The sequence below is a fragment of the Ambystoma mexicanum genome, chromosome 11 (genome assembly GCF_040938575.1).
Source record: "Ambystoma mexicanum isolate Mex_15411 chromosome 11, UKY_AmexF1_1, whole genome shotgun sequence".
Lineage (NCBI taxonomy): Eukaryota > Metazoa > Chordata > Amphibia > Caudata > Ambystomatidae > Ambystoma > Ambystoma mexicanum.
Genome location: NC_090934.1, coordinates 595,804,006 through 595,818,862, shown reverse-complemented (window position 1 = coordinate 595,818,862; position 14,857 = coordinate 595,804,006). Strand labels below are relative to the sequence as shown.

The following is a 14,857-nucleotide window of genomic DNA, read 5'->3' as shown; positions in this document are numbered from 1 at the left end:
TAGATCACACATTTTGGTTACTGGGCATAAGCCTTTGGTAAGTGTTCTCTCTCCAGGAGGGTGTATGGGACTGTCCTCCAAATTTTTCAGACTACTGGCCAAATTGCAACCCTTTGTCTTCCAGGAGAATGCATCCCAGAGTGGAAGAGCATGGAAGCAGATTCTCTGTCCAGGCTGCCCATGCATAGCATGATCAATGATAGTCATGATGAATGTGACTGCGAGACTTATCCTTGGCCTCAAGCCCATATATCGTATCTCTCCAGGACTGAAATCTCTGGACTGGCTCCCAGTGGCTGCAAGGATTAAGTTCAAAGCCCTCTGCATTGTCCACAAGGCCTTCTGGGGCCTCAATACCTTTAACTCTCTCTTCCTAAATATCTTCCTTCTCAAGCTCTTCGCTCATCCGCCTCCAACTCCCTCAGGGTCAGTCGCTTCTCCAAGCAACGAGTTGGTGGTAGATCTCTCTCTTCGGCTGGTGTCGCCCTCTGGAACAGCCTCCCGGCTTCCCTGAACTTGAGGAGATCCAACTCTGGTTCCGAAAGCACCTCAAAACCCTCCTCTTTGCTTCTGCTTTTTCTCCTTCTCTCCCCTGCTGACCTCCTTTCTGAAAATGAAACTGTGCCGGTTACCTGGTCACCCTCTGACCTCGGGCCCAGGTCGCTCCCCCGCCAGTCTCACACACCTGCACTGCCTGCCTGGCAACCGCTCGCACTTGGGGACTGTTTCTGTATCCCAACAGTCCCACTACCAGCACTTGACACCTGACTTCTGCACTTACTTTTGCACTGCCACGTGATGACCATTACTTACTTATTTTTGTAATTCCTCCCAGGTATTGCACTCTCCCTCCCCCCTGCCCCTGCACTTTCCCCCCCCCATCCCATGCACTTGCACGATCTGAATGACACTTGGCCTAGTAGGATCGTTGTCTGTCCTCCCTTCGTTCCCCCTCCCTTGCCTTGTCGCGCCTTGAAACACCTGTGTATAGGCGCGTTACAAATGCCATATCATATCATATCAATGTGAGGTAGCTCGGGTGGAGGATTTGAGACACGACCCTGATGTGGTTTCATGACCCGCATGTGTCTCTGAAAGAATGTGAGTCAGCATAAGCGAAGGACAGGGTTTTGAGAAAGTGGAAAGGTATTATCGCAAATGGTGGGCTCTTCAAGGTGGTGCAGAGCTAAGTAAAAGGATCGGGTGTTTGATGCAGAATGATAATATTGTACCTCCACAAGGAGTCTGGGCCAGGCTAACCTTTCTAGTTCATTAAAGAAACCACAGTATAAATGCCCCTAAATATTGGCTTACCGAAGAGTCTGGTGGCCATGTATTGATGTAGATGTGGACCGCCAAGTCAAACACTTGTGTATAGGTGCGTTATAAATGCCATATCATATATCACGTGCGTGACTGCACAGTCTGTCAGTCCAGTATAAAAGTTGCTGTTACAAAAAAGCTTGTCCTATGACAGCAGTGGCTCTACCCCCAACGCCATGTCAGAAGGCTGCAATAGACATTGCCGGTCCTATCTCAGATTTGCCCAAATTGTAAATATTGGTTATATTACTTAGCTACTTTTCAAAGTGGCCCCTTGTGCAGCTTATGAGTGAAGTGAGCTCTGCAAATGTAAGAGTTCTAGAAACACATATGTACGTGAAGGATTGCCAGAAGAGTTAATATTGAACAATGGGATGTAATTTACATCCTGTGAGATGTCTGGGTTCCTCAAGTACCACAGCATTCTCCAGAAATGTACCTCCCTTTACTTCCCTTAAAGTAATGGTCTAGTGGATCGATTTAATCAAAACCTTAATGGTTTTGTCCAAATATTTGTTCAGGGTAAATAGAGCCTCAAGGATGAGCTGGTTAGCTTGCTTCTTATTTACAGCACCACAGACACAACTCCCTTTGAGCAAATATGTGGGCATCACCCACGTACTGATTTGTGCCCTGGGTGGTTGCGCAGAGGATGTACCCCTTGGAGTGGAACATGAGTAAGGAGCAGGCACTAATGGGTAGCATATAGGCGAAGCAACAGGATAGAAAATCCTATACTGACATCAGACATGGAGCCAAGCTCAACGAGGTTTCAAGGGCAGAGTGGGTTCCTGCGAAGAATCCTGAAAGAGTCAAGGGCTGCCTAGATTTATCAGCTCACAGCGAGTGCAGGAGCGCAGGGATGATTCTGTGCTAATTGTGAATGGGGACAGATGGAGTGTGAGGCAGGTACCTGTGTGCCCTTCACTAAAGCATGTTCCTAATGATGATATCTATAGATTATAGACAGATTCAGTCAATGTCACACGTGAACATGCCAGATTTAAAGACTGTCATGTATTGATTTCATTGGCGCTCATGTTCTTCAGTGGCGTAAAGTGAATTGAAGGTGGAAAATCCTTTAGCGCTTTCTATTCAAGCCACACCACATTTTCAATCATTTGTATGCTGGAGAGGAGGGGCGGAACAAAAATTGTGTTTCCACCGCCTTCCATCCTCTCAGCCATACAAATGCGCCACCATTTGCGCCGGCATGGATTTTCGTGCCAGCACAAATGCTTCAGATCCCTATGTGGTCTGCCTTCTGTATGCACCAGAATAAAGCAGGCAGACCCCATAGGGATCCATTGTGCACACTGCCTGCCATCGCAGGCAGCCTGCACAATTACAATTAAATGCTGCCTAAAATGCCTGCATGTCAGACAGCATTTATTTGTAATTGTGAACACTGCTTACCAGGCACAAATGTCAGGGGGCGTTTAATTGCAATTGTGAGCGCTGCTAGCCATGTGAGCATGGCAGGCGATGCTCACAATTAAACGTAAACGCTGCCTGACATGCGAGCATACCATGCAGCACTTACTCACTTTGCACGTATACATGTGTACGCCACCTTCTTGCCTGCACTTTGGCGCTCAGCCAGGCAAATGACGAACATTTGGCAGAGGGGAGCTAGATAATGGAACTGACGCTAGAGAAAAACGTTACAGATGAACAAAGTAATAAAGTGTGTGCACGGAGTGTTGGCTGAGTGTTGGTTGGAGCAAACACTTGGAGACCCACTGGAGAGTCTGTTTATCAGCTCTATCTTCTGCATCCTGTTACTCTACAAAACTCACCACCAGGACACGGAGCATCCGCGGAGTGTTGGCTGAGTGTTAGCTGAGGGGGCTGAGTCATGGAAATGCCCCCCCCGACACTGGAATGTTTGCTCCCAGAACTCGCAACCGCACAAAAACCTTCTCAGTGGAATGTGATGACAGCCCTCGTCAGCCTAAACATGTCCCTGTGTGCTTGGAGGGCCTGGAGCTGAGCCCGAATAAGAATACAAGCGAAAAGGACGCAGATTCCGAGGCTCGGGTGTGCTTTGAGGGTGCTGTAGGCAGCACGTGCCCTTTGAGCACTGCGAGCGCCATCACTGCTCAAATTCATGGACATGGAAAATGCGGACATCGAGACTTTCAAGGTGAGTCCTTCGCTTTACCCTGAGCGATTCTCGACTCCTGCCTCTCCCCCTCCGTGGCTTACCTTGTTTATGACACCTCGCCGCGCGCCTCCTTTGTAGACAGATTGGCCCCCGCACAGGGGCTTTGCGGGGTGCTGTCCGAAGCGGCATGTGTGGGCCGGGGGGTGGAGGGTGGAGCAGGCAGGGGCCCCGCCAGAGTCAGCTGCGCGATCGACCCGCTTGATGCGAATGAACGCGGATCGACAGTGGGCCGGGGGCAGGGGAGGAGCAGGCGGGGGCCCCGCCGGAGTCGGCCCCGCCGGAGTCGGCTGCGGGATCAACTCGCTTGATGCAAATGACTGCGGATCGACTGCGAGGCCCCTCCCGACGTCGGCCGCTGCCCCTCCCTGTAGCCCCTCCTCCAAGTGCAGTTCATTTCATCGCACACTGCAGGAAGGCCCTTTGAAGATAAAACCTTGACGGGAAGAGTCACCCGAGGAATCACCGGCATATATGGACGCATTAGGATTTTTATGTGATCCTGATACAGTGGAGAAACCCGGGCTGCCCCTTTCAAACGGTGCCAATAAAAAAATGCCCAGTAAAAGTCCTTAATGTGCACAAACAAAAAAGCAACAACAGGAAAGGGAAAAAATGATCACAGCCCGGTAAAAAGAAAAGTCAAATCTTGCCCAAATGGAAAAGCCTGCACAAGAAAGTGATATTGTGATAAAAAAAGCCAGTTAATCCTACTATAAAGAAATCATTTATTCTTGCAAAAGAAAAAACTCAAACCTATGAAAAAAAGACGGGGCCCACTCTTATACCCACGCAAACGACTAAAATGGGCCAAGTAAAAACACGAACAAATCTACCCTCGGAGCTAAAATCAATTAGATGGCACTTTCAGCCAAAAGATCCGCTGGTAACAAATAAAGAAATGGTCAACACCCCGCAAAAAGTTGTTACTTTGGTCCAAGCTGATTGAAATACGTGGAGAGAAGTAACAGACAAGGAACTACTTCAAGCATCTGGGCGCAATGAACTTGCACAAAATAATATCATAGCGACATCATTTGAAGATTCAGATGGCCCAGATTGCCGGAGAAATAGCAGGCATAGAACCTTGAAAAATGCAAATAACATGATTGTTGGCCACTTACAGGGAACCGAAGATGACAATTATGCTCAAAACAATTGTGTCAACCCTTCCTTGTCTAAATCCCTGGAACCAGGAAACTGCATTGTAATGCCTGAAAAACAGCCAGAAACATCCACTCCGTATGGTCGCAGAGATAAACGACCGATTGTTGAAGTGGAGCTAAACCACTCGACTGTGCAAATGGCCTTACAGAAAAAACCCAAGATAGGCGTAAGCAATATGAAAGAAAATGATCGACAGGAAAATATTGATGAGAGCCAAGTAACATCAAAAGGGCAAAAACAACCCATAACTGAGTCAGTGACCCAAAAACAAAATGACCTAAGTGATATACATGCCTCTATATCGATATCTAACAGTGATGATTCTGAAGAAATGCAGCAGAGTACAAATCGAACTAAAGAGGGAAATAAAGCCAAATGTACCTGCAAATTGGCCAAAGTCCATAATAGACACAAAAGCCCTCCGCAAGATCTGACAAAAGATCCTATTCTAGCATGGGCAGATCAATGCACTAAAAGTTGGCTCAATGTTGACAATAACCTTGGCTCAGTTTCTAAAACTGTACAAAGGTCTACATGAAAATTACAAGGACCAGTCTACACTACTGGCTCTCATACAGGCAAAATTAATATACATAGGGCCTCATTACACGGATGGCGGAGAACCATGGCGCTATTAGCGCCATGGTTCATGCCGGTAAAATACCGGCACCGCCTTGGCGGAAAGGGGAATTACCGCCGCATTCCAAGGTTGGCGGGGCGGTAATTCCCCCTTCCCCCATTGCCCTTCCCCATTCCCATTTTTGCCCCATAGGGCTTAATGGGAATGGGGAAGGCGCTAATTACGGTAACGCAAATTGCGGTACCGTAATTAGCTCCCTGGGTCCCTTTGCGGGTTGGTTTTTAACGCCTGCAAAAAGCAGGCGTTAAATCCCCCAACCCGCAAAGGGACCTCGTAGTAAGGCAGTAAGGATTTACTGGTACCGGTATTTTACCGGTACCGGTAAATCCTTACCGCCATCCGTGTAATGAGGCCCATAGATTGTACATTGATGCCACAAAGGAGAGAAGAGCCAAGGAAAAAGAATCAGAAAATGTAATTTTCAAAACTCTAATTGAACGAATGGAGGATGCACGTGAAGACAAGAGATCCTTCCTAAACGGATTCAGAGACATAGTTAAACTATTAACATCAGAGTGAAGCGAAGAGCCGTTGAGATCAAACGATAGGAAGGAAACAACAAATTACCATCTACTACCAGAAAGTCTTTTACCCCCAACAGGGGAATGTGTGCATGAAATTAACCCAGGAAGTACAAGAAAAATACCACTTGTAAACTGCACGGTACCACATTTGTCAAACACAAATAAAACATCCCTGAGTTTGCAGCCAACAAAAGGCAAAGACAATACGCTTTTGAACTCAGTGAAAACTGTCCATTCGCAGTCTGGCTTAGGTGCAGTATATAACAAGTCTTTCATAAAACAATTATTATTATTCTTCTTAATCATGCCACTACATACCAATTTTAATAAACCACCTTCTTTTTGGGATAGCATTCTTATAAATGACCCAATAGGCTCCAGTAAAACATCAAAAGACGTCTTTGCAGCATTTGATTCAACAAAATCTATTGGTGAAGTGAAAGATAAGGAGCTTGGAGCCAGAATAAAAACTACAGTTCTGCAAACAAAAAAACCCAAGAACCAACTAACAGGAAAATTGTCCTGCATTGGTGGCGCCAGGAACTTCATTAGAAATATAAAACTAATGAAACAACCAACCCTCGAAGTAGAACCATCTCAGACCATAAAGTTAGTACTACAAGAAGATAAAGAAACAAATGGCAAAACAAATACAAGACAATTTACTAACAACCAGCCAAAGGTGGTGGAAACAACATGTTCGGAGGAAAGAGATCAAGAGGTGCTCCTGAACCTCTTAACCTATGAGGCAGAGAGCATCATAGAGTTAGAGAGTGAAAATGATATGGAGGAAACTCAGAGTTCGATTGATGACAGAAACAAACTGAAGACTCCTCCCACCATATCTCTTACCTTTGAAACTCTGAAAACAAAGAAAGAGTACTTGGTAAATAAACAAAAACACGAAACTAAACAAAGACAAATAATGGATGTCATGGTTGTGCACTCTAAAAAAGTCTATGTGCCAAATAGACCTCCTACACATAACATTCAAAAGGAAAAGTAAAATGACAAAAAGTGGGTGCCCAAAACAAACAGAGAAGATGGAAAAGGGCCGAAATTGTCATTTGAGCGAATTTTGAAAGCAAAGGATGGTCTGATCCTGAACAGGGCAAACCTGATGAGGCTACTACACTTAGGAGTGATAGAGCCAAAAGACATTAATATAGTGGCCTTCCTGTACGAAAAACAAACAAACCTCATATATATACATCTCGCCTCCAAGAGAATCTCGAATCTAATCACATCAGCAACAGAAGATCTAAGAATTCTAGGCTTCGATCTTAACAGTTTGCAGGAGAGTGATCAAAACAGCCAAGCCCAGTAGATGGTACTCAGTAAAAATATCTACAAAAATTGACAACAAAGCATCTTGGGAATGGCTATCAACAAATCTTGCAGGGCAAAGTAAACAATAGACTGTCCGTCAACAAGATCAAACAAGGATACAAATTGCCTCATGGAACTCTAGAGGCTTTAAACATCTGTTTAAGAGCATAAATCAGGAAATTCTGTTGGCCGATATAATATGCATTCAAGAATGCTGGCTACAAAGTACCCCCTTTATTGATGGTCATGCGTGTCTCCTAAATAAAGCTCAAAAGGGAGATAAGGGCAGGCCCTCGGCAGGGCTGCTAACCGTTATAAAAAATACGGCAAGAAAAACAATTATATGATGCCTTTTTCCATCTCCCTTGATACAAATTGTAATAATGCAGGATGAACAAGAACAAATAACAACGGATGCAAAAACCACCCAAATACTTCTCAACTTGTATTGGAACAGCAAGGCAAAAGAAGGTGAGAAATTTCTGCCGACATTTATGAAACACCTAGACGAACTCAGAGCCGAATTCCTTCCGTCAAGTCTACTCATTTGTGGCAACCTCAATATTGACTGTATAAAAACAAACAACAAATGGGTAAATGTACAACAACAGCCAAAAAATCTTCCATGCAAACAATGGCTGAATGAAACTAAAATAAGAGACCTAAAAATGGTAAACGGAAACGTTAAAGGTGACCCAACAGGAGCAGCCAGATGGTCCTCTCATAATGCCAGTGCAACATTGGACTATTTCTTTGTCGATTCTGGCACTTTCCAACAAATACCATCTATGGATATTCTAAACACTGATAAATCGATCATAAACAACTTATTATAACCCTTGAACAACCAAGGCGCACGTTGAGATATCAAAAAAACTAAAACATAGAGTGATGGTCCTACAAAGTCAGCGTTAACAACGGTTTAAACAGGCTTCGATTAACAGACAGAGAACTACCTCGTCTAAATGAAGCTATCCAAAAATGGATAAATCAAAAAAATTCAGATGTTGAATATGAAGAGTGCCTCAGCCTATTTAGAACTGCTGATGCAAAGCATGGACTTGTCCAAGTAAAAAGACTCCATAATTATGATCAACAACTGGCTGAAAGAAAGAAACATTTGCAAAAAAATCTGCAGGCTATAAAGACGGAAAAAGAAACAACAGATAAAAGACTAGAAGCAAAAATAGCATTACCAAAATTCCAAAACTGGGCAAAGGCTCATCAAGCTCAACTTTATCAGCAGGATGGAGAAAATATGATCCGGACAATTGAAAGCAAAAATCCAAAATTCCTTTGGGCACTAATAAATGAACAGACAAAGCCAACAGGACATGAACAACTAAACCCAATTAAGGAATCTCAATGGGTGCAACATTTCAAAAAAATATATGATCCAAAGAAAGAAAACTTAAAACAATTAAAAGAAACTCCAGCTAAAGACTCATGGAAGATACCCTTTTCAAAAAGCAAAATAATAACAATCATTAAGAAAGCAAAGGGCTCACGTGCCCCCGGTCCAGACGGGCTATCAAATTTCACTCTCAAGTTAAATCCAGAAATGTAGGCAGATCTATGCTATATCTTATTCAATAGAATTAACACCACGCGACAAATGCCCAAGTCATGGAAAACCGCTATTGTAATCCGATTTTTAAAAAGGGGGATCGGACCAAACCGGAAAACTATCGTCTGATTTCCCTACTGGATGTACTGGGAAAGGTATATGCAGGAATACTCCTGAAGAGATTAAAAGAGTGGATTGCGAAAAGCGGCAACTTTGACCACAGACAGACTCATTTCGTGGAACGGGTTGATTGTGGCCTCAACCTTCTTCTGCTTAACATCCTTAAAATGAAAGCATCAAAAGATAATCAACCTATTAATCTGACATTTATCGACATGGCATCAGCCTTTGATAGGGTTGATAGAGAAATCCTTTGGAAAAAACTCAAGGCAAAGGGATGCCCGCCTGATTTACTGGAGGCAATTATAGCACTCCATACAAACACTAACCTTAAAATACGGTTAGGCTTAAAAGGTAACCTCAGCAGATGCATAAAAACAACGAGAGGGCTGAAGCAAGGATGCCCCCTGGCCTCGATATTGTATAACTTTTTCATTCACGACATTGGGAGCTGGCTGAATCCGGAAAGATCATGTGCACCTCGTATTGACAGAACCGCCATAACACACTTATTGTATGCAGACGTTCTAGTGTTGTTGGATCTAACTCCTATAGGGCTACAAAGAAAACTAGACGCCCTTCAAGCGTATGTTACAAACAGCAAGCAACAAATAAATGCAACAAAATCAGAAATCCTAATCTTTAAGAGACTGAAGACAAAAAGAAACAAGGAATTCCAATGGAGGTTAAACGATACCTCCATTAAACTATCCAATAACTTGAAATATCTAGGAGCAATGATCAGTTCAGATGGTGGTGAAAGCCCATGGAAAATAAATCTGGAGCTAAAAACGAACCAACTAATTGCCCAAGCGCTGACCCTGAAGAAAAAATTCGGGAAGTTCTCAATACAATGCTTAATTGACTTTTACAACCAAAAAGTCACACCCACAATCACCTATGCGGGAGAGTGCTGTTTGAGAATGCCATGGGAAACCTGAGACCGTCTGGAATCCAGATTTTGGAAAAGAACGCTAAGGCTGCCAAACTGTGTCCCAAGTGGAGTAATAAGACACAAACTGGGACTTTACTCGCTACACGTACAAGTGGAGTGGAAAATGTTGACGACCTACAGAAAAGCAGTACTTAGTGAATGTCCCACTCAATACAAGGTGCAACAGGCACAAACCACAAACATGGAGCCTGGCCTCTTAAACATCTGGAGATACAAATGCCAAGAAATAAAGGAAAACATTGGCATCAGCATGGAATTGTTGCACCACAACCCAAAAAAAGTAATAGAAGCTCTCTTAGCTGATGATTGGGCACAAACAGAAGACATACGTGTGAAAGCAAAATCTCACACACTTTCGAACAAACTACTCAACTTTCCAACAACACTACCAAACTACCTAAGAAAGAGTGAAAATTCGAAACACAGAGATACCCTATTGCGCTTCAAATTGAACATCTTAACAACTCGACAGATCCTAAAAAAATATGGCTTAGTGTAAGACAATATGTGTCGTCTCTGTAACGAAGTAGAGGAATCCTTGCAACACTTGACGATGTTTTGTAAAAAACTCAGATCTGAAAGAGAAAGGACTCTCCTACTCGCTTTGCCAACAACATGTGGTTTGGACTCCGACGCATGGTGGGACGCCATGTATGTAGTACTCAATAGAAAAACGGTTAGAGGCCTAGGCTTATTCTTAATTGCAACACAGGAAAAACTCGCTGAGCGAGACAACTCCGAATGCCTGTGAATTAGTTGTAAATTCCCTCTAGACATAAAAGCCAAACATAGGACAATTAAGATCGTGGAAAGAATTCAGAAGAAAATAAGTGGAAAAAAAGTTTGGCTTGATGATAAAGACAAATGAGAATGTTAAGCAAAAATTGTATTCATTTATGATAAATGCTTTAAATAAAGAAAAAAAGAAAAAAAGTGTGTACACAAATGTTTGATTTATGTTCCACCTTATATATTTTACACCGCAAGTGTTTAAACAATAATATATTACACTCAATGAACCAACAGAATTGTAATAAAAGAAAATCAGTCTAGTTAGAGATGAATGATTAGAGAAAGAGTAGCGAAGGGGCAAAGGTAGATAAAGCAAGTAAAAATGAAAGCAGAAAAGCATAGCTGGATAATAATCATATTTTGCTACTTGTTATAGTTGAATAATTTTCTTTATGGGAAAGCTATCCATATTTCCAGCAAGTCAATATACACTGTTACCCATGGAGTATCTGATAAGTAATTTCTCCAGTGCTTTCACACCAGTGTTGACTGATAAAGCAGTAATTGGCTATTCACGTCCACACAATATGTGAGTACCGTTTGCACCTTATACAGAAATATAATTCCAAATTGACATAAGTGCACCCGGTGCAGTCTCGTTGTAGGTGCAGCATGACTACCTTGAAAGAAACATTGATGCAGGAACTGCACTCTCAAGATACGGCCAGAGGCAGGTCCAAGATTACCATTGTCGGTGCTGGGCAGGTGGGAATGGCCTGCACAGTTTCCATTCTACAAGCGGTAGGTGTTTCAACGATTGCATTCGGAATTGTTTGATGATTTTGAATTTGCTCCACACTCCTGCAATTTAATACAAACCCATGGGTACCAGAGTCCATTCCCAAATGCATCTGCCTTTTTCTCTTGACTACTAAATGGACGTTGCCTACACTTGAGTTAAAACAAAAATATTATTCATAAAGCTTTTATATTCCTTTCTTGCTAATATGTGCATGCGAATTGCAAACACATGGACCATGCTGCTGCTGGGTGGGGAACGCCACGTTCTGCACCAGGTGGAAGATTAAAGTATGCTTTTGAACCGAACTTTACATATTTCACCTAGTGTAGAAACAAGGGGGCGGTGCTAAGCACCTGGCGCTCAAATGTGCTATACTCCTCTTTCCATGGCACGTAAAATGACATGCATGCCGGTGGTGGTGGCAGCTTTTCGTGCCAGTAGGGCGGGTGGGTCCTGAGGTGTCACTGGCATTGTAAACGATTCAAGGTCAGAGGTGGCAGTTGAGTATTTGAAGCGGCTGAGTGCAGCAAGAAAGCCGTATGTGATGTAGGGGAATTTGGGGGTTGGGAGGAATTTTCAAAATAATGTTTTGAAATGGTGAACACCCATATTATACTATACTCTCATTTTCAATGAATTATCCTCTCCTCTTCAATCACTCTTTCACACACCCGATCAAACTCCCACCCTTGCTTACTATGCTGCCTACATTATCTTTTCTTTTAGCTCGCTCTATTTTTAGGTCATTTCCTGCAAAAAGACCAAGGTCATATGATTCCTGGGGCATGGATACAATAGGCCTATAATTCGGACAAGGTTTACGCTCTTTGAGACAAGTATAGTGGTGAACTTGTGCAGTATAACTACCCATTCATTAATTAATTTAAACTCTGAATGTCCACCATTTGGCAAAGTAACACACTAATTTTGGAGAAAAAAAATACCAAGCTGAAAGAGCTCCCCATATCCATATGATTTTTAAAGCAGAAAAATGTCGACTACAAAATCTTCGGGAAGAAATAGCATTCAGAAGTCTATGGGCCTCATTACGAGTCAGGCGTTAAGGGGTTAACGGCACCGTAAACGGCGCCGACCCTTAACGCCTGATTCCGAGGTCCCTTTGCGCCATGGTGAGTTTAACGCCTGCTTTTTGCAGGCGTTAAAATCCAGGGCGCTAAGGGACCATGGTGCTAATTACGCCACCGTAATTTACGGTGGCGTAATTAGCGCCTTCCCCACTCCCATTATGCCCTATGGGGCAAAAATGGGAATGGGGAAGGGTAAATGAGAAATGGGGATTTACCGCCCCACTCACCTTGGAATGGGGCGGTAAATCCGCCATCCACCATGGTGTAAACGTAGTTTACACCATGGTGATAAGGGTACGACCCAGGCGGTAACTTACCGCCTGGGTCGTAATGAGGGAATATGTCTTGTCATTTAATTAATTTAGGAGATAAAACTCTTTCTCATGGTGAGTGTGGCACATGCAAAGCTGCGGATAGATTAGCAGGAGCACACCTTTATGGTAAAAGTGTAGACATTAAGGGCCTCATCACAAGTTGGTAGAACTCCCATTTTCCGCCAGACTCTTGATAGGGCCAGCCCTTAAATGCAGCGGTAATGGCGTTACTGCTGTATTTAAGGGCTACCGCCCAGCTCATTATAAGGCCCTCTACGATACCAAGAAAATAGGTGTATAGTATTGAAACCTTACCATCAAATATAAATGTTAGCAATAATTAAGCCAAACAGTGAGGACATAGTTAAAAGAATATTCTGGATAGCCTCTATCCAGGAAAACCGGACCTTTCAGAAAATGTATGTATATGTGACATGTTTCATCGTTATAATTATCGAGATGACTCTGATGATTGAAAAGGATGTTTTAAAAGTACATTTACAGATGGTTGATTATTAAGACATCGAAAACGTAGATTAGTTAATGATCAGTAACTTACATGTGGTTTGCCTGAAAAATAGAACTGTATTATTATTGTTTACTCTACCTCTTTTTTCTGAATTAATCTTCATACTGAATCTAAATTGTAAGGAAATTGCAATGAATTCGATGCTGCTGCATACACAAATAAAAACTATAACATTACATGTTCTGCTTTCACTAATTATATTAAATGCTAGATGAAGAAATAGAGCAAGAAAAGATGCTTGAAACGGAACTAGCAAAAGGTATAGCGAAATGTACACAAGAATCAAAACACATTTTAATTCCAATGCAGTAAATCCACTTGGACAATTGCTAGAAAGAAATGAAGCGGAGTTAACCATGCAGGCCGTATTTGCTGTAATGCAACAATATGACAAACTAAAACATAATTCACTAGTTGGGAAATTAAATTGTGAACAAAAATAAGTATTTAACCAATTTGTTAAGTAACACTGACCACACATGATTAGATGAACTATATTTCTGTGAGTGTGCAAACTTTAAACATCTACTGTTTAGTGGAGAAGCAGGCACAGGAAAGTGTTTTTTTTTAAATTAAAGTCATATCTTCTTTTGTGTGAAATACATTTGCTATTCCTTTGGCATGTGTAGTAACAGCACCAAGTGGTTTTAGAGCTTATAATATTGGTGTCATTTGCTACATTATGTTACCCGTAAAACATGACAAACAAAATAATATCAAAAACCTCATGCAGAATCTGCACAATCTGATGAATCCAAGGATGTCATTTCTCCTTTCCCGGGGCTAACCCCCACATGTGGCCAGTGGACGGCAGCCGCTACAAGATCCTGACCCTGGGGGTGGCTTTATGAGGGAGAACCACCTGGGGGGAGGTGACTTTCACAGAGACCTGATGGCATCAGTTTAGGAAATCACATACCCTCCTTTCTCCTTAAAAATGTCTCCTCAGTCCCCCATGCTTTAACAGCATATTGTTACCCTCACTCCCCACCTCCATGTAAAATTGGTGTGTCTAATCTTCAAGCTCTCACAACAGATAATATGTAGGCCACTGAGATGAGGAGGAGGCAGGGAGTAGTGAAGGTTACTCCCCAGGCAACTTAGTATTCATCTCCTCTGAGTAATCTAAAACTTAACTTACCCTCCTAAACTGCTGAAAATACCTCTTCAAGTTCTTCATATAAGCTGGACATTTAAAACTGCTGAGAACACCATCCCAGACTTTCCTTATACGTTATCACAAACTACTTCCCTTCTTCTAAGGATAGAAGTACTGTCATAAGGAAGCTGGGCCGAGTTGTGAAGCTCAGTAAAGACCCAAAGCGTACGCTTTGGTTGTTGTGAGCGCATACTAGCTGGCAGGACATTTAAACTGCAAAGCCAGCTGAAGGGAGGCTGCAGAGATCAAGTCCTCTTGGTGCTGACCAAGGGACTGCTGGCGAATGCGAGATCCGTGGAGCCATCAGGCTCACAGGAGAAACCAAGAGAGGCAGACTAAAGAGACTGGTATGCCACAGGAACGCCAAAGGAGGGAGGGTGGCCTTTCTGGTGTGCAGCTGTAATGAAGAGCAGCCTCTGCATTATTGGAGCCAGGGCAGTGCGG

The 14,857-nt window shown here is 42.9% G+C and overlaps 1 protein-coding gene across 4 annotated transcripts in view; it reads left to right on the top strand.

The window, feature by feature from the left end:
- LOC138503604 (L-lactate dehydrogenase B chain-like) overlaps nt 1-14,857 on the top strand; it is a 595,281-nt gene that overhangs the window by 176,978 nt on the left and 403,446 nt on the right. For all 4 annotated transcript variants that reach the window (XM_069623460.1, XM_069623456.1, XM_069623458.1 and 1 more), the window contains one exon: nt 11,176-11,322. In XM_069623460.1, coding sequence (XP_069479561.1) covers nt 11,194-11,322 — 129 coding nt within the window. In that variant the 5' untranslated portion in view covers nt 11,176-11,193. The remainder of the gene's footprint in view (nt 1-11,175; nt 11,323-14,857) is intronic.